An 18,949-nucleotide genomic window follows, 5' to 3' on the forward strand; every position below is an offset into this window, starting at 1 on the left:
GAAGTAGATTGCTTTTTTTTTTCCTTGATATGCAACTATCTTTTTGCAGACCCACCAACTTTTCTTTATTATGCTTTGGATATTGCTTCTACTAATGACAGTGATGCTTTTAGTAGAGAAGTTTGGAAAGCATAGTGTTCCTCTGTTATGAAGCTGCTCTGGCCCATTTTAAAAAAGTCACTAAGTTGTCATGTTGGAGTGCTATAAAGTGGTCCTCTAACTACTTTGTATTCCTGCACTGACACCTAAAATATACTTACTAAGCACATCCTTCCTTAGCAATCTTTAAATTTTCTTCTGTTGTCTTAATGTAATTTTCTTTTTTTTTTTTTGATGTAGCTGAAAAAAATTGCATCCTCACACTGTTTTATTTATATATGGTTATTGGCAAAACCAGTTTTTTTTAGAGAGACAGTTTGCCAAAGCCAGTGTGCCATCTCTGCTCATGAGTATTGTGGTTTCATGCAGGAAAAGGTCCTTGGGGCTATGCAGTTACTGCTATCGGATATGCCAAATTCATCTGCATCTTCTAAAAGAATGAAATCAGTAAAAGGAACTTATCTGAAGGAACTCGATTACCAGTTGTTTGTGTTCAGATGCTCAGATTTTTAAAATAATATGAACACTATTTCAAATATTTATATTGAAATAATGTGAACATTAACAAGTACTGCAGTTGTTCTTAAAATGGAACTTAGATAAATAATATTCAGTTCCTGTTCAACATTTTGCATGCTTGATCCTTTTTCTCCAAAATTCATAGAAATAAAATACTATATTAATACAGTTTTTACTTCTTTTGTCTTTTTTTTTTTTTCCTGCCAGAATCCTCTATTGTTACTTTTATCATCTATCCTATTAATCCTTCAGGCAAGATTTTATTAATGTTTTTCTTATTTAGATTTAGTTAGATTTAGATTTTCTTAGATTTTTTAGATTTTTATTTTATTTTTATTGTTTTTACTGTTATTAATTTTTCTTCCTTAGATATGACTTCAGAGGAGACTACACAAACTGCAGGTGAGAATTACCATGAAGAGAGTAAGGTCTGAAGGGAGATGTTTGTTGCATTCATGAAAGTTTGTTGTTTGTTTTTTTAATAACTGGGATTTGTTTAGTCCAAATGTGAACTTAAAATTTGTATTTATGTGAACTTAAAATTTGTATTTATGTCCAGTGTGTATTTTAAATCTGCATGGGTACGGTTTTGAAGTGCATTTAGCTGACACTGAGCTGTTAACCTTGCTTTTTTATTCAAAATATTACATTGCTTACCAAAGCCCAAACTGGGCATATTTATGTTTAACAAGTACGTAGTTTTTTGGTATATCTGTAGATAGAATGTTTTCTGTACTTTCTGATACTGTTTAAAGTATTTTACAGAACTAAAACGTACACCCCATTCCTTGAAGACACTTAGATGATATATGTTCTTGCAGTGAGCTGCCAAATAGGATCAGTGAAGACTCCATCAGAAGAACTTGCTACCCCCTTTTTTTTCCTGACGTTTGCATTTGAAAACAAGGAGTAGGTTCATCCCACATCAGTACAGATACCTACATGTCTGTATATGAGCTAGACATCCTGCTACTTTTCATAGTTGGTGGAGAGAAAGACACATTTTTAGGACATCTTATGCTGAAGTGCCCATGTAGAATAGGTTAAATGGGAATGACTCACACCTTAAAAGCACCACTTTCTCCACTGAATAATAGGGACCCTAAGGTAACTGGCTCATATTGGGATATAAACATTTGATTGGATGGATCTCACTCCGAATGCTGCTTTTTCATTTCCCTTGCTGAAAGTAACTTAATTCCCAAATGGTCATGTGTTCACGCTTCTCCTGGGAAGACAGGGTCTGAAGTAGAAATTAGGAAACTTATTTTTGTGACATGTATTTCATAGGCTTTTTAAGTGAAAAAGTGAAAACTTAATTTTAAAACTTTTTTTTTTTTGTAACAGAAGCTCTTAACATCACTGATTATTACTCCACCATAACACCAGGTAGGATTCATATGTCACCACTAATCTTTTATGCCCCTCAAAATTTAAGTATGTGTTTGTTCAGGAGGTCTGCTCCCAAATATTTTTAATAGGATCTTTTTTCATGGTATTATGGTGTGTCATATTAGCAGTCTGCCTTACTTCGCATTGATCTCCAGTCTGGTAGAAGGTCTAATTCTGCAATGCTTGTCTAGATGGCCACCTATAGAAGAGTTTGGGTATTTTCTAAGTCAGAGCAGCAGGTTACCACAAAGATGTAAGAAAAACAATCTCAGGGACCATGTTTACTTAAAAAAAAAAAAAATTCTCATGCTTTTTAGTAGATCGAAGCCAGTCACAATGTTCTCTGGGCAGGTCTAGTCTGTAGGAGTAGGCTGAATTTAATTTTTTTTATTATCCATGTAGGAGCCTGGAAGACTGATTAGAATGTATTTGCACTGAATTAGTGTGAGTGGTGGAACTGCCTTGGAGCCATACTGGCTAGTGTAATTTGACTGTGTGAATGTGACCTGCAGGAAGTTTGCAGCTATGTTATCTGATGATCTTTGGGGGCTGGAAGCATTAGTGATTTTTGATCACTCTTTTATCCTCCACACTGTTTATCTATTTTGTGCGTTTTGGTGGCATGCAGAGATCATAAGGAAGACTAGGTGGCACACAAATAGATACTCTGTAAAGAAAAAGAGGCTGATGTTACTCTTTACTTTGTGTCACTCCTGGATTTTGTGTTAGGTTTTTATAAGTGTTGGGTTTTTTATGTAGTTAATAATTTGGACAAGTTCAGTTATTTATAAACATGTTATTTCTTTAACAATTGTTTAAAAAAAAAAGAAAAAGTGCTACTGCAATTTTCCTAACTATTTCACTGACAAGTGCCAACACAAAAGGGAAGGCAAATTTATTCAAATCTAAATTGCTGTCTGAAAAAATATTTTTTTTCTAATAATTTGAATACTGCCACCAGCTCATGATCTGTACCCTTGTGATGGCTGTTTGTTGATGGTGATAAAATTGATGAAGCATCAAGCTGTAACAGGCAAATATTTGTACCACAGAAAAAGTAAAAAAGTAAAAAAAATTCCCATCTCATTCGCTACTAGCTAATGATAACAGCAGAGAAAATAGCATTTGTTTTTCCATTAATGGATGCCAATCTATCTGCTTAAGTAAGGAAAGTTGTGCTGCCACACTGTTTTTATGAACAAGTGTAGGAGTTTTGTCTTGGATGCAAATATCTTTCCGGTCCTTTATTTTGATTTTATGCAACAGAGCCATCTTAATTTGGGATTGGGATTAATTTGAGACTTTCTGTGCAGTGTAGGTAGTATTAAAAATATGGGAGCAGCCAAAAGCTTGCTGTAACTAAGTAAAGACTTGTTCTACTAGAAGAGAGTATACATTTGCTATCATCATAGTTTGAATTCTATCGGGTAGAAGAGTTTTAGTCTCATGCTATCCTAAGTAGCTGTAGTAGGATCCTCAGAAGCAGATAATGTGCTACTTAGTGACTGAATACTGTGATATTTGAAAAGTTTATTTAGGGTATGCTGATTTCTGTTTTATTTGGATTTAAAAAAAAAAAGAAAGAAAAAATAGAGACTACTTGTAGGTAGGTCTTCTGTGGAAACTGTTACAGAAAATTATTCAAAATTAATTAATCAAAACCAGAATGTTTCACTCTGAATATTAAGTCTTGGAAAATGTCATGGTAAGTGCCCTAGGGAAATAAAGCCTAGACAGTATGTGAACTATTTCTAAAAGGTGAAGACCTTTACATTTAAAACATTGAAATGATTGTAAATATGCATGTTTGTTAGTACTGGGTTCAAGTTCAACTCTTTTACTCACTAGATTTTTTTTTTCCCCAAAGAAATTATTGCAGGAGAAACTATTTTATGCAACATAACACCTGTCTGTAATTTTTCAGGTTAGTGGTTTTCTTTTTCCTTTTTTTCTTACAAAAAACATGTACAACTATTTTCTATTCTAAGTAATGAGGCAATGTTTAGTTGCTATATAAAAGCTAGCTCAGTAATAATTTTTTTTTTTGCAAATTTAGAGAGATTTTGTATAACTTCTAAAAAATTAATATAAAGTATGGGGGTTTTAATTTAAAAGTTGTGTTTAGTCTATTGTAGTTTTGATCTTTGGTTTCTTATCAAAGGATACACAGTTGCAGATAAGAATTACAAACCTGAAAAAACAAGAAATTAGTATGCTATGGTAGATGCTAATGCCTGCCATATTGAGCCTACTTCTGTATCAGGAATAGAAGTTGAAATAGTGTTTAGGAGAATTACTGTAAAAGCCTGCATGTATTTTAAAAGCATAATGTGACAGAACAGACAGACAAAGGAAAATGGAAAGGGCAGTGATACTCCCTTTATGTGCGTTAACAAAAACATAGTAAAAGATTTTGTTGATACATTGCTGCCTTCCAAAATGCTTTGATAAATGGCTTCTGTGAGAATACTTAAGAAAATTAAGTCACTTCTGCTGAGTAGCCATGTGCTGAGTACTTTATGGATTAGGAAGAGGCAGAATAAATATCTGCCCCACCCCCTGTCTATACAGTTTCCCTGCTGGTTGACACAGTAAATTGCTAGTGATTTGGGTGATGTCATGTATGCATTCCTGTATGGGTCTTTCTCTGTAGCCTGCACTGAATGTGTGGCTGCAGGAAGAGAATTATCATAGAAGTTCCTTTTGTCTCCAAAGTGGGCCTACCAGCAATCAAGGACTGTTGAATGATGCTCTGAATTACGGTATCCTGAAAGTTCTTTAATCCCCAAGGGAATAATTTTCAGAATATTGCTTTGCCTATACCCACATGTTTTATTATTGTGGGAGTTGGGGTTGTATTAATAGTAATGTGCAGTGCAGTTTTTCTGTTTTGGGATTAAAAAAAAAAAAGACTAGAAGGAATTTAGAGACAGCCAACAAAAATAAATATAAAGAAAATAAAGAAGCTATTGGACTAGTTCATTTGTGGAAATAGTAAGTGAAGAGGTGGAAGAACAATTGCAAAAATAGTGAATTACCAGAAAAGCTAGTATAAGTGTTCTTACTTCCCTTCTATTGTAACACAAGACAGTGAATTTTTAAATTCTCAAATAATTTTACATCATGTGGTTTAGTGTTGATTTTCTTAACTTTTTTGTCTTTTGGTTTTAGTGTTCTATGTGGGCAAGGTAAAACTTCAGGCAAGTGAAGAAAGTAACACGTCACTAAATGTAGAAATAGTAAGTGTTTTCTCTTTTAAAACTTTATTGTAAGGAAGGTTGAAATGAGTTTCTTTGTCTACACTTAAAATACTGATACCCTAACATGATTCTTATTATGTTTTCTGTAGTTCTATTTTATTTCAAATACAGTTTGCAGTACAAGTTAATATTTGCAGTGGGTGGATTTACTCTCTCTCTCTCTTAAACAGCTGCTTTGCACCTAAATTTTAGTGTTCCAGCTAAGTAAACTTCCTACATTAAGGGCCTATATTATCTATATAGCCACTGAAAGGAGGGGGAAGCTCTGGGAAGTCTGGAGAGGGGAACTGCGTAATTAAGAATTTACATTTAGGCATACAGGATTTTCCTTGAGAAGGGCAACAAAGCTGGTGAAGGGACTGGAGCACAAGTCTTACAAGGAGCAGCTGAGGGAACTGGGGTTGTTTAGCCTGGAGAAAAGGAGGGTGAGGAGAGACCTTATTGCTCTCTACAACTACCTGAAAGGAGGCTGTAGCAAGGTGAGAGTCGGTTTCTTCCCCGAAGTAACAAGTGATGGGATGAGAGGAAATGGCCTCAAGTTGCTCCAGAGGAGGTTTAGGGTGGATATTAGGAACAATTTCTTTCCTGAAAGGGTTGTCAGGCATTGGAACAAGCTGCCCAGGGAAGTGGTGGAATCACCATCCCTGGAGGTGTTCAAAATACATGTAGATGTGGCACTTCAGGACATGGTTTAGTGGGCATGGTGGTGTTGGGTTGATGGTTGGACTGGATGATCTTAAAAGTCTTTTCCAACCTAAACTATTCTATGATTCCTTTGGAGATTAATTTAGGCACTTTAGTTTAGAAGGTGAGCATCATTAGATGGCAACAGTGTGGGCATAAATTAAGTTGGATTGCATCCTGGGAATAATTCATGTTGACACTGTCATAAATAGGTTATTGTTCTATGCTTTTTGATATGTGGTTAATCAGTTATTAATTTTGCAATAGGCCTATGTGACACAAGTGTGTCCACTTATACAACACAACAGAGGTTTAAGAGAATGATACCATGCAAAGCAAGGACCACACAGGTCATTCAGTATCAAGATAATACTATGAGGATGAGAATGTTTAGTCATTATAAATGGAAAACTGAAGGGAGTACAAAAAAAAGATCATTAGCTTGTAAAGAACCTTGTAACTTTCTCCTACACATCCCTGTCTGCGCTCAGGCTGAGATTTTACATGCAATCTCTGCAAGCATGAGAGCAGTCAGCAAAATCACTGCAGAGAGCTACTGCACGGGTACACATGGAGCATTGAGTTCAGGCAAAAGCAAGCCACCTCTGCATTGTGTTGCATTTCAGTGGTGATAATGCCTGCTGAAACTGTCCTAGCATATTAACATTATGCCTACAGCTACTGGAAAAAATGGGTTTCCTGTCTCTTAAACTCTTTTACTTTTTAGCAGAATATTTCTAAGATAATGTCAATACTATATATGTTAGATGTTTTCATCATGGTGCTTGCTGCTTGCATGAAATGTAAAAATAAGTGGCAATGGTGGCAACCAGAAGAATGCAGTTCTATAAAGGGCCTTTAGATAAACCTTAGTGTATCCCCTGGCCCTAAGGCTAGATCTTATATATTTAGATCATTCCTACCGTGTCTTTTACCTCAGTTTTGACTTCTTACTCCCAGGATTCTATGCTGTCTGTTACTTATGTCTATTATGGAGCTTGTCCCATTGCTCCACTTACAGTTAGAAAGTTTGTTCAGTGTCTGGTCTAAGCTGTCTTTGTTGCAAACTAAGCCAAATTCCCCTTTTTCCAACATGAGATATGGTGAGGTCACTATCCTCTTGCCCATATCTTTCACAAATCAGATCCAGTTATTCAGTTTATACTAGATGAGCCAATTCCTTCCATAAGTTGTGACAACAGCATCATGGTAAATATTCGTTGAAGTGTAGTCATGAGAAAATGTGCTTCTTATCTTTGGAATTTCAGACTGTTAAAATGTGTGAAGTAAACATGTTTCTTCTGAGGCTAAAAGTTACTGGGTTTACTTAGCTGTGGAATCTTTGTTTCTAACAGATTAATAATATAACCATCAACAATCAAGTAACAAAATTACTTGCAATTCCAGCACCTACCCCACAAGAATTGAGGTAAGTAATTTTTAATAAGGATTGAAATCTTTGTTATGTTTGAAAAAGATGACGTGAGACCTTCCATGTGGTTAGCAGACTCTTCACTTTGCATTATTCCTGCACTTTATAAATTAAAAATTTCAGGAGTTGTAAGTTACTGTTCTTTAACATAAAGTTCACATTGGTTAAAATAGTCTTAGTTTTGTTTTATGTACCACTGGAGTTTGCTTTAAGAAATGGTACACTTGCTGATTTCCTGTTAGGCCCTTCAGTTTCCTTGGGGCTCAACAAGGCCTGAAGGCTTAGTTGTTTATATGCTGATGATCTTAATAATAATAGTAGTAGTAGTAGTAGTAATAACAATACCACCTGAGGACATGAGTTGTGGATTGTTGAGAATGCCAGTCTGGCTGCTGCTCTTCATGAATAAATGGTTTTTGTAATTTCAGGGATTCGTTCTGTCTCATAGGAAATTACTAAGAGAACTTTTACAGCTGCATGTTTTTTAATACATATTCTTGCAGTCATATCTATATTTTTATTTTGGTGTAGTTTTTTCTTTCACAGTCTTTGTAAGGAGAGGTGTGACTGAGTGAATATTTATTGCTATTCCCAAAACTTACCCTGAAAATCAGAAAGATGTAATTGGCCAACAGGTCTTGTTTATAGAAGAAATCCGTATTTCTTACTTATTCTACTTCTGTGGTTTTGAGTATAAATTTAGAATTCTGTTCCAAATGCTTGCTTGCCAAAAGGCAACATTAAGATTTATCTTTTGCTCTTTTAAATAACTTTTAAATAAGTGGATTGATATTAAAATATGTGATGACAGAGGTTCAAATTTAGTTTGTGCAGTGACTAATAAAAGGCAACTTTTAAAATGTTTAATCCTTTGAAAAGTGGTTTTACAATATTAGAACTGGCATAATTTAAAAAAATCACTGATCAACTGGAAAAATGTTTTTCTTTCTCAGTAATTGCTTGTTCTTTTCATTATATTGTTGTAATTGTCTTTAGGAACATAACTAGAAATCCTCCATAATGGTAACTTTTTATTTTAAAGAATTTCAGAGTTCAACAAAACCTTGCAAGCAGTAAGTGAGGTAAGATTACTGTTTGTTGCTACTGTTTGGACAACTTTTTTCCAACTTCTTTCTGATAATGTCATTATCTAAATATCAGTCCTGTTTTCTCATGACAAAACAACTTTTTTCTATTTTCATTTGTCATTACAGTCCTCTGTTATGGAATGCAGTGCAGAAAACCAGAGGTTTGTTGTTAATTTTTTAAATGCTCATATATTTAAAAGCTTATATATTGTCTTGGGATCTATCAAGTATGAATGGCTATGTAACAGAAGAAAAAACAAACTTTCTCGGAAGTTAAGTTTGAGAAACAGGCTGTAGAAATATATGTAGGCTGACATTCTGATCCCATTATTCTCCTCACATTAGTGATTTTTAAGTTTTGTTGTTTTTTTTAAACCAAACTGTATTGCTTTTCATTAATCTTCTGGTGAAGCACAGGCTTGCCTGCCATATTTATCTGCGTCTTTGTATTAGCTAAGTCACATAGCAACTTAGTGACTAACGCTGTGGGATTTGGAACCATCAAATTTACAGAGCTTGTGAATACAATGCAGTCTTTGAGAGAATTGCTTCAGACATCCCAAGTTGCTGTCCTCTAGCTTGGGAAATCAGCTGTCCTCAGGGTATGGGAAGCCTGAGAAGGTAACCAGTTCAGAGTTTGGAAGCCATGGGGTATCAGAATGGCACAGCTGCTCCACAGAGGTGATCCTGGAAACCCTGAAATGTAGATAATGTCTATTAATTTAATTGTTACTCATCACTAAATTGCTGGTCCTTTAAACTGATCAGTTTGGAAATGCTATATTCTAAAATAAAATGTGGAACTTCATTTTCCCAAATACTTGAATGTGGGGTTTATCTGCCTGGGTTAGGATGAAAGAAAAGTCCAAAACACTTAAATAGTAATAGACAGAAAGTCAGATCACACCTTCACATCATATACTGGCAGTAGTTAGGGTACTGTTTTCATTCTTGTTAGCTGGAAGGAAGCTTCACTTCATCTTTTATGTGTTTCCTTTTCATTCACCTGTGTGTTTGAGTTTGCTGAACATGAAGAATTATTATTGTAGGTTTGCTAGTTTAGGCAGGGCTTCAGGTCATCGAACCATAACTATGTAGTTACATGCTTAAGTAGGTCATTTAAGTTCTCTCTAAAGTCAGGAGAGAGAACACTGGTCTTCCCCTGGTGACGGAGTTTTCATATGCACTGACATAGCTGCCTAGGACACTTGCTAGTTCCTCTCTGGAGTCTCTTTACAGTAACAGTGGAGATTACATTGTTATCTTTACAAAATTATCAACGCTTTAATGGCTAATGTTAATTAGGGAGGACGCCATTTAAGAATCAACAGTATCTGTAGAGAAAATAAGCTGCCACAAACTGATGTATTACTCTTCTGTTTAGCCTGGCATAGTGTTTTATCTGCATTAAAAATATCCCCCAATCTGAAAGAGCCTAGGAAGAATGTGCTTTCACACTTAGCATTTGTGCTAATGTGCTTTCACTTAGGATTTGATGTTAGTTTCATGCGTTGTAAAAATGAGGCAGATCTGTTTCTTGAGTCTAAAGCTCTTTCTTCTCATTATAGTATACACTGCAATTTCATAATGAAGCTGGCTGAGAGAGAGAATATAAGCACTTTAACAGACGAAGCAGAAATAAGCCAAATTAGTAAGTTATGCTCTAAACACAATCTCATCAGTTACCCTTTCAGATTAAATTTCATGTGTTTACATGTGACCTCCAAGTAGCTAAAAGAAAAGATTTTTAAGTATTTTTAGATAAAAATAATTTTTTGTTGAATAATATCAATATATCAAAAATGCAGCCTTCTGACTTTTGGGTGGGGAGGCAGAAGATAGAAATATCTTTAAAAAAACCTTTGGTATAAAATTGCTGACTACATTAATAAAGCAGACTTCGAAAGGATTAAGTGTAAAATTACTTGAGAACATAAATGTGTTACTGAAACGGCAATCTGAATTGAAAAGTTCACAAAGTAGCCAAGCTTTCTTAGTGATATTGTGATAGTATGGAGTGGTGACTCATACTGTTTGTCTCTCTGTTTCAAAAGATGTAGCTTTGCTTTTTTGGTTTGTTTACAATAACAAAAAGAGAAATCTGTCCTTGTGAGGCATTGAGCAAAAATGTGGGGGTATTGCAGTATTCTGACTGGTCAAGATCTATTTTGCAAATGTAATTTCAGAAGAAAACTCAAAATCAATTTTGCAATATGCATTATTGTTTAAAAAACATAAAACACATGCTTATTTGAATATCCTACTTAACAGTATTAGCAATTTTTATGCTTCAGGATAAACTAGGTTAATGCTTCTTTGTCATCTCAGAACAGTGCTGCTGTTCATCACTGAAGTATTGTTCCTTGACTGCTGAAGAATTACAAATGTAGTAAGTATAAATACAAAATTCGACTTGCTTATTTCTTAAATTTCCTGATGCCTTAATACAGTCAACTTCCATGTTGCGGTGGAATAGCCAGGAAGGTCTCCACAAGAACAACCTGACAGGCATTTTCCTATATAGCTCCCTCCCCATTCCTCCCTCTTCCCCCCCCCCCCCCCACCCCCCCCCCCACCTTCCCCCTGATGCAGATAGATTTTGTGTTCAGCATCAGGTCACCTCAGAACAGGCAGCAAAGGCAGTAGTAGTATTTATGGGCTTGCTAGTCAACAACTAAAGCAAAACAGAATGTAAGAACCCTAAAAATGTTACAGAATTCATATTCATTACTAGAGCATGAAACATCCAATCTGATTTGATTTTAAAATATACATTATGAGTAGTATGTCCATATCCTCTGTTAGAACTTGTTTTCTTTAAAACATAAACAATGTTAAATTTAACATGCATTTCTATACCTTTTTTTTTTTTTTTTTTTTACAGTACTATACAAGTGCCACCTCATTCTGTATGGGTTCCGTTCCCTCGTTCTCCTTCTCTCCCTAAAAAGACTTCCCCCAAATCTAATACTTTTATTTCCCCTACCATGCTTTCTACCAAACAAAGCCCCACAATTAGACCACTGATCCCACCATTCACAGAAATTTCTTTTTCTGGAACTCTCTCCCCATCTCCCACTACCAACCTTCTCTCTGAAAGTTCTACCACATCTGCTACTGAAACTTCTGTGTCTTCTACCAGTGTTACCACTACACTTTCCTCTTCTGAGTCTCTTGCTCAACCTACCATGGCAACTTTTTCTTCCATAGCTTCTGATAAACCTGTCACTATTTCCATGCCTGCAACAAAATCTGTCACTAATGCTGCTTTCTCAATTAAATCTGATGCCGCATATCTTAGCAAGCCTGTTACAATAATTTCTCCTTCTGTAGGTTTTACTAAACATTCTGCAGTTTCCTCTTCTGAGCTTCCCCCCAAACCTTCAATAGCAATTCCCCCCTTTGAGACTACTACCAAATCTGTTGCACAAATTCATCCTGCTACAGATTCCACCCAACCTATCTCTGGCAACAAAAACGTTACTACAGCACCTATTTTTCCGCTTACTCCTTTCACAATAACTTTGACCCCTACTGTTAGTCCTATCAACCAGTCTGTCTCAGCTTCTCATCCTCATTCTACTGCTGATGGCCATGGTAGCCTGCCTAATGGGAGCACAGGTAAATATGACAAGTAAAATGATTATGAATTTTTTTTTAAATTTGAATGCCATATACTGAATTTGCTTTTAAACTTCATTAAACAAGATTATATGTCTGAGCTGTGACCTTCCAATTACTGTGAAAAACCTGAGACAATTCTCACGAGGTGTATACTTATTTTAAAATACATTCTGATGCCTTTGGCCATGATGAGTGATACCTCACCCTACAACTATCTATCACAACTGTGATAGATAAGTACTGTGATAAGTTCCCAACAGGTACCTTTGGCAGAAAAAATTAAGTCACAGAGCCAGGTAGCTATTTTTTTTGCTAAGCTAGTATTTAAAATATTGCAAATCAGTGTTGGATCTTCCTTAAAATATTGTTATTGATTGGGAATATTCTTAGTTGCTATGTATTTTCCTATGAAGATTGTATGCATCTTCACAAGCTTCTTTTCAAATTGGTGATCTTATCTTGACTTTATTGGACTTTCAGTCATCCAGTGGCTAAAAATCCAAAATAATAGATTATTTAACATCACTAATGGTCTGATGTGAGGAACTTTGTAATCGATAAAAAGTGGAATTAATGCTGGCCATTTGAAACCTTGCTTTATGTTTTCATAAGATTTAAGGTATTGCTATCTGCAAAGTAGCTGATAGGGAGAAAAAGGGATTCTGTCTCACATAACATAATGAGAGACCTTACAAGTTCTGATAAGGTTTGTTGGTCAAGAGAACTGCTTAATTTTTCTGCGTCTCAAAGCTTAGTTCATTTGTTGAACACAATGTTTAAATAAAGACACAACTTTTCTTTTGTCACAGGAAAGATACTGTCAGCTACCACATACACAACTTCTGTATATACCACCATTAGTATCACCACAGCTGAGCAAATTGTGTCCAAAATAGAAAACGATTTAGCAGCTGGAACAGTAGAGCCAAAAGATGTAGAAAGGATGGTTAGTGAGGTTAGCAAAGTCCTGACTGCTTCCCAACCATTACCACCCCGAATTTCTAACAGGTAAGTCATTCTGGCAATAGATTAAAGGTGTGTTGTATTGACTCTCCTGATAAATTGGCTTCAGCAAGTTTCATTTTTTGATAATCATAATCCAAAAGAATATTTCTTGTTCTTTAATGTACTTACACAAAACGGAAGGAGTATCATTCTAACGTTACCAGCTCTACTATAATATAATGCCGTGGAAGATAGTGTATTTTTTTTGTGTTAACACCACAGTAAGTGAGCAGAGTCAGATGTATTTTACACTACACGTCGATTGCTGCTCCATAACCACAACTTGATGAGAATTTTGGGTTTGTATTTTACAGTACACTTGGATTGCTGCTCCATAACCACAACTTGCCTGAGAATTTTGGGTTTATGTGCTTGGTAATACTACGTATCTCTTTCTCTTAACAGAATTATAAAACTGGTGGATTATATTGGCTTAAAACTGAACTTTTCAGCAACCTCTGTTGATTTTGCCTCCCCTTCCTTGGCTCTGGCAGTTGTCAAAACCAATAGCATCCACTCCAATCAAATGTCTTTTGCTGTCCAGGACTCAGCTGATCTCCAGGTTAAACACTGATAATACTAAATATGTACAAATTCTCAAACATTTATTTTTAAGTATTTGTGGTTTTATATTTATAGGTAACAGGAGTTTTTTCTGTGTTTATGTCAGAATTTCAGGTTCTTTTGTTCATGTAGTTTCAGAGAAAAAATACTTTGTTTTTGAAGCCCTCCATAGTTTTTTCTTTCATTTTCTATTGTGTAAATAAGCGTAAATAAGCAACAGACTTAGCAGAAACTGGCATTTGACTAATAAGCTGTTAGAGATGGTACAGCCAGAACACCGGAATGGACAGAGTGCTTGGCGAAATAACTTTGCCTCAAAACCCCTGAATCATGAGTCACTTAATCACCCACCATGACAGTGCTCAAATTTGTCAAGGAGTGTTGCCAGATGGCTTCATCTGTTAGAAGGAGATTAATTGCAGAGGGTTCCAGGAAGGAACTATTATGTTGCTTGGATAATGACATTCATACATTTGCCACTCATGACTAGTTGGTGTTGCCAAGAAAGAAGTGCTTAGAAAGTTTGGATCCACTTTGACTCACTCAAAAACTCCCTCCTGGTTGAGGAAATAATAATTTGGACAATACCAGCCTTGGAGGCTTAAGCAAGGAGAGTTGGAAGTTCTGGACAAATCTTGGCAGATTCTATCCTGTCAGAGAAGGAAATAGCTTAATGTAGCATCAGCCATAAGTAGTACTGGAACTGTTCCATGATACTGAAAATTATAAGGAATGTTAACATTTGAGTTCTTTTCTATTTTCTTAGCAATATGTAGTGCATGCACGTGAGGTGACTAGGAGGTGGTAGTGCTGAAAAACAGATATTTGCCAAGTAATAACTTTCTGGAAATGTCATGGCACTGGCAGTGAAATACAGAGAATTTTCAACAAGTGTCTAGTTCAAACTGGAGCAACAGGAATGCTTTTGTGGAATTGATTTGGGATTTCTTTGTCAGCCAACTAAACCAGTGATCTCCAAAGTGGGGTGTGAGTACCCCAGGGCATGTACATGACAGTCTGTCCATTGGGGTGCAGGAAGAAAATATTTTTTTATATGATTAATAAATTAAAAATACATTTTTTAAAAAATGTTTAATCTTTATCTCATCTTTTTGAAATGTCTGGGTTTGTGTATGATTTATAACATGCATAATATATTAGTACAGTTGTACATGCATATAACTTGTAAATAGATATTTTGAGCTGCATGCTCAAAAAATTTGTAGGGGGTGTATGATCAAAAAAGTTTGGAGACCACTGGTCTAAACAGAAGAGTTAAACCATATTGTTAGGGCACTGTGGGGAGCTCACACTGTTATTCCTATTACAGCCATTCTTTGAATACACAGATAATTCCTTTCTTCAGTTCTGCTGATGTTTCACATCTCTCAGGAACTCTGAGACGATGATAATTGTATGTAAAGTGACTAATGTGCAACAAGAGAATTTTAGAGATTTTGTACTAAACAAAGCTCTCTGTCTTGTAAGTACAGCACAGAAAACTGGGTGAAAGTTCAGATATTTTTTTTTTAATGTTAGATCACTAAGCTCTTGAGATATCTCAATTGTACCTTATCCAGTTTATTTTTGTCATTTTTGCCAGATGATCATAAAGTTAGGGTTTATGTTCTTAGATTCTGCTTAGCCTACTGTACTTAAAAACCTATTGACAAATAATGGCTATTTACAGTTCTTCTGAATTCTGACATACTTCCTATGGTGTATAAAAATTCTTTGCCTTTGCAGGCTTCCATGCTGTGAAATGTTAATCTCCCTACATAGTTACAAGTTAGATAGACCTACGGAGGTTGTTGCTCTTCACCTTTTTCAAATCAATATTATACACCACAGTGATGTACTGTGTTGCTGTAAGCAAATGGGTAAGGCCAGAGTATTTTCAATGGTAGGCAGACCTGAAATGAGTTGCATCCTTTTCAGCCTGCAGATGCTATTTATTCGTTGGAGCAGGAGAGAAATGAGAGAGCAGCAGTGAGTTCCTGACAGTGATTACAGCGATATGTATTTCAAAGTTCCAAACTGAAAATTAGTCATAATTTAATTTTTCTTTAGTGACTGAAATGAAGCATAATGCTTGCATTTATTTTTCAGATCTCTCTAGGCATTAATGCAATTCATGATTTAAATAATCTTGGATCAATTACACTTCCTTCATCATTGCTGACAAATTTACCCCCTGAAGAGTTGGACGTGGCTTCTAGAATTATATTCAACTTCTTTAAAAAGACCACTGTGTTCCAGGTATCTTTTTGATCCTCTGTTCATGAGTGTTTTAAACTCCAGCCTAGAGCAAAATGAAATATGAATGGACTTTTTTCCCACAAAACACATTTCAAAACTTGCTGATTTAAAAAGTAATTGTTTTTGTCCAGTGTTCTCTTTACATAATAACTGAGCTTGTGGGTGCTGTACTCTACTATTGTTTCCTTTAACATTTTAAAATCAGATTCTTTTTTGTCATTCCAGGATCTGTCCCTGAAGAATGCATCTTTAATCAGCAATGTTATATCATCAAGTGTTGCTAACCTCACAATTAGCAACTTAAAGGCAAATGTTACTGTCACTTTACAGAATATCAAACCTAATCAGGTATGATTTACATTTTGACAGACTTAAAGTACAATTTTGTTGCCTCCATTGGAGTTGTTGTAGAAGAAATGCTGTACTAAGAATGCAGACTGGTTGGTTCTGCTTTACTAGTGTGGACATTTAATCTCATCTGAACTTTCAAAATCACTCATCTTTGCTTATTTATCACTGGTATAAATTTATGTTCTCAAATGGTTTCAGGTAATGTTGCTTTACCACTTACCCATCCAGTTTTTATCTTTCCTACCTACCCTTCTGTTTTATACTCCAAAGAATAAAAACTCTTAGATGAAAGCTTGACAGTGGGGGTTGCTACAGAGATGCTGCAATCATGACATTGTAGGCGCTACATGGCCAGAAAGCAATATAAGTCTTTTTTCTTAGGGGGAATGTTGTTCCTTACAGTGAAACATAGGATTGTACCATCTGGAAGTATTAGGGCTCATATACAGCATCTCTTTCCTAAATGACCATCAAGGATTAAAATCTTCTATCCCATATCTTAAAAGAATTTAAAATGCTAAGATACTATAAACTGAAAAATGTAGAGATTCCATTAATGTACCTGAAGCTTTTTTCAAGAGCTGGCTTAGTGTAGTCTTGACTTGTATTGATATAATACTGAATTTTGAGATACAACTTCAGAAATATTAGTGTTCATAGCAGTATAGTGTATTACTGTTACTATTTTTAGGATTTTCTTGTGTGTGTGTGTGAAATCTTTATGTAAACCTTTAACATCATGATAATATAGAGTGATTAAATATTTGCAAATGAAAAAAATTTTTGTTTTCTATGGGTCACGTTCTTGATACTTAAAAAATCAGGAAGGATGAGAAATCCCAAGGATTTGTATAGTGTGGGAAGACAATGAAAGAGCATTCATAATGTTCTACCAGGAACAGAATCTTAAGCATGAGAGCTAGTTCCTGTATGGTGACTTCAAATTTGTTCAGCTTATTTTCACATGCATACTGCAATATTAATCCATTCTGTGCACCTAAATTAATCTTGCGTTCATGTAAAATAGGTATATTTGCTGTACACAGTATTTATTCTTGCCTGCATTTGGTAGATAATTCATAAATTACTTGATCATAAACTCATAGTTTAGTAAAACATCTTTTTTTTTTTTTTTTTTTTTTTTTAACCTCCTAAACAGGATAATTCAACAGTTAGATGTGTTTTTTGGGACTTTAATAAAAATGGTAAGTACTTGATATCACCCAAGGTATCATGCTGTTTTAGCTATGTTAACTCATGTTAATGTAAATAAAGGCTTTTATGAATAACAAAGCTGTTTTCTTTAACAGGTGGACATGGAGGCTGGTCATACGAAGGTTGCATAGTTAAAGAAAGTAGAGTAAATGAAACAGTCTGTTCATGCAACCACCTCACAAGCTTTGCAGTTTTGATGGTAATTATTTAAAAAATTATGCAATCTTAACCTGATTCAAGAACACTTGTTATCTTAAGCAAATGAATATTCACGAAGCAGATACCACCTATGAAATACTACTCGGGTCCTGTTCACTTTGGTGTTAGTACATATAGCCATACAATCAGTCACATGCTTAAGCTGCTTGTTGAATGGGGGCCCAAAAGTTCCACTGGAGTAAAAAATTCCTTAAGTGCTTATTAAACTGCAGCTTTTATGTTTAGGCAGTTGTATATATTGTAGGAAATAAAAAATAGAATACATCAAATTTAAAACAGCTTTTTAATCAAATGGGATTTCACAAATAGAATCATAGAATCAGAGAATATCTCAAGTTGCAAGGGACCCAAAAGGATCATCAAGTCCAACTCCCTGCTCCTCACAACACTAGACTGGCTTTTCTTTTTTTCAGTTAACCTTTTATAAGATCCATGATGAAAAGAACTGTTTCCTTTTTTTTAATTGCAGAGGGAAAGGTCCATTTGGGGTTTTTTTTTTCTTTTTCCATTTAATAAACATGTTCTGTGAAATTAACTTCTGTTTCCGTTTTAGAACTTGTATGGAAATACTCCGTTGAATCCCACACAAGAATTGGTACTGACTTTTATATCCTATATAGGCTGTGGTCTCTCTGCAATCTTTCTTTCTATTACTCTTGTGACCTACATCGCCTTTGAGTAAGTACCTGTTCAACTAAGCTCCCATTATTATTCCATTATGGTTGCTTGTATTCTTCACTGCAGTCCTTTCCAATAGTTATGGCTTCTGTCTCCATTAATAATGCACAAGTTTGTCCAGTTTACCAAGAAGGTGTTGATTCAATCTTCAGAATTGTTAATCTTGTGGACAAGTGAATTAATCATGAGGGTCTATGCAGTAAGAAGTGAAGAAGTAGCGCTCTTAAATATTTTGTAATGTATTACCGTAATAGAAGGGTGAAGGAATGTGTTAAAGATACAAGGTATATAAAGCAGTGCAGAATGATAGCATTTTTAATGCATTTGTATTCTTTGTTGTTTGTTGGAACATTTTCTTACATTTGAGCCTTAACTATTGAACCCTCCATACTATGTTTTGGAAATCCTCCTTGAAGTTATTCAGCACACCTTTATTCTGTCATTCATTATCCTGTCATCAAGGACTTACTTGTTGCTATCAAGGCCTTAGAAGCCCAGTCAAAAGCCTAATCTAGTTTAGCAATAAGGAACAGTCACGTTTTGGTTTTTTGTAAGTACTG

At 35.2% G+C, this 18,949-nt stretch overlaps 1 protein-coding gene across 1 annotated transcript in view; it reads left to right on the forward strand.

The window, feature by feature from the left end:
• ADGRG2 (adhesion G protein-coupled receptor G2) overlaps positions 1–18,949 on the forward strand; it is a 59,188-nt gene that overhangs the window by 29,734 nt on the left and 10,505 nt on the right. The window contains exons 6-22 of the mRNA XM_049834833.1: positions 988–1,020; positions 1,966–2,007; positions 3,878–3,934; positions 5,182–5,249; positions 7,310–7,383; positions 8,429–8,468; positions 8,601–8,635; positions 10,043–10,125; positions 10,803–10,863; positions 11,359–12,095; positions 12,908–13,106; positions 13,509–13,665; positions 15,777–15,926; positions 16,152–16,274; positions 17,437–17,482; positions 17,588–17,691; positions 18,265–18,389. Coding sequence (XP_049690790.1) covers positions 988–1,020; positions 1,966–2,007; positions 3,878–3,934; positions 5,182–5,249; positions 7,310–7,383; positions 8,429–8,468; positions 8,601–8,635; positions 10,043–10,125; positions 10,803–10,863; positions 11,359–12,095; positions 12,908–13,106; positions 13,509–13,665; positions 15,777–15,926; positions 16,152–16,274; positions 17,437–17,482; positions 17,588–17,691; positions 18,265–18,389 — 2,134 coding nt within the window. The remainder of the gene's footprint in view (positions 1–987; positions 1,021–1,965; positions 2,008–3,877; positions 3,935–5,181; positions 5,250–7,309; positions 7,384–8,428; positions 8,469–8,600; positions 8,636–10,042; positions 10,126–10,802; positions 10,864–11,358; positions 12,096–12,907; positions 13,107–13,508; positions 13,666–15,776; positions 15,927–16,151; positions 16,275–17,436; positions 17,483–17,587; positions 17,692–18,264; positions 18,390–18,949) is intronic.

Source organism: Accipiter gentilis, chromosome 32, assembly GCF_929443795.1.
Source record: "Accipiter gentilis chromosome 32, bAccGen1.1, whole genome shotgun sequence".
Classification (NCBI taxonomy): Eukaryota; Metazoa; Chordata; class Aves; order Accipitriformes; family Accipitridae; genus Astur; species Astur gentilis.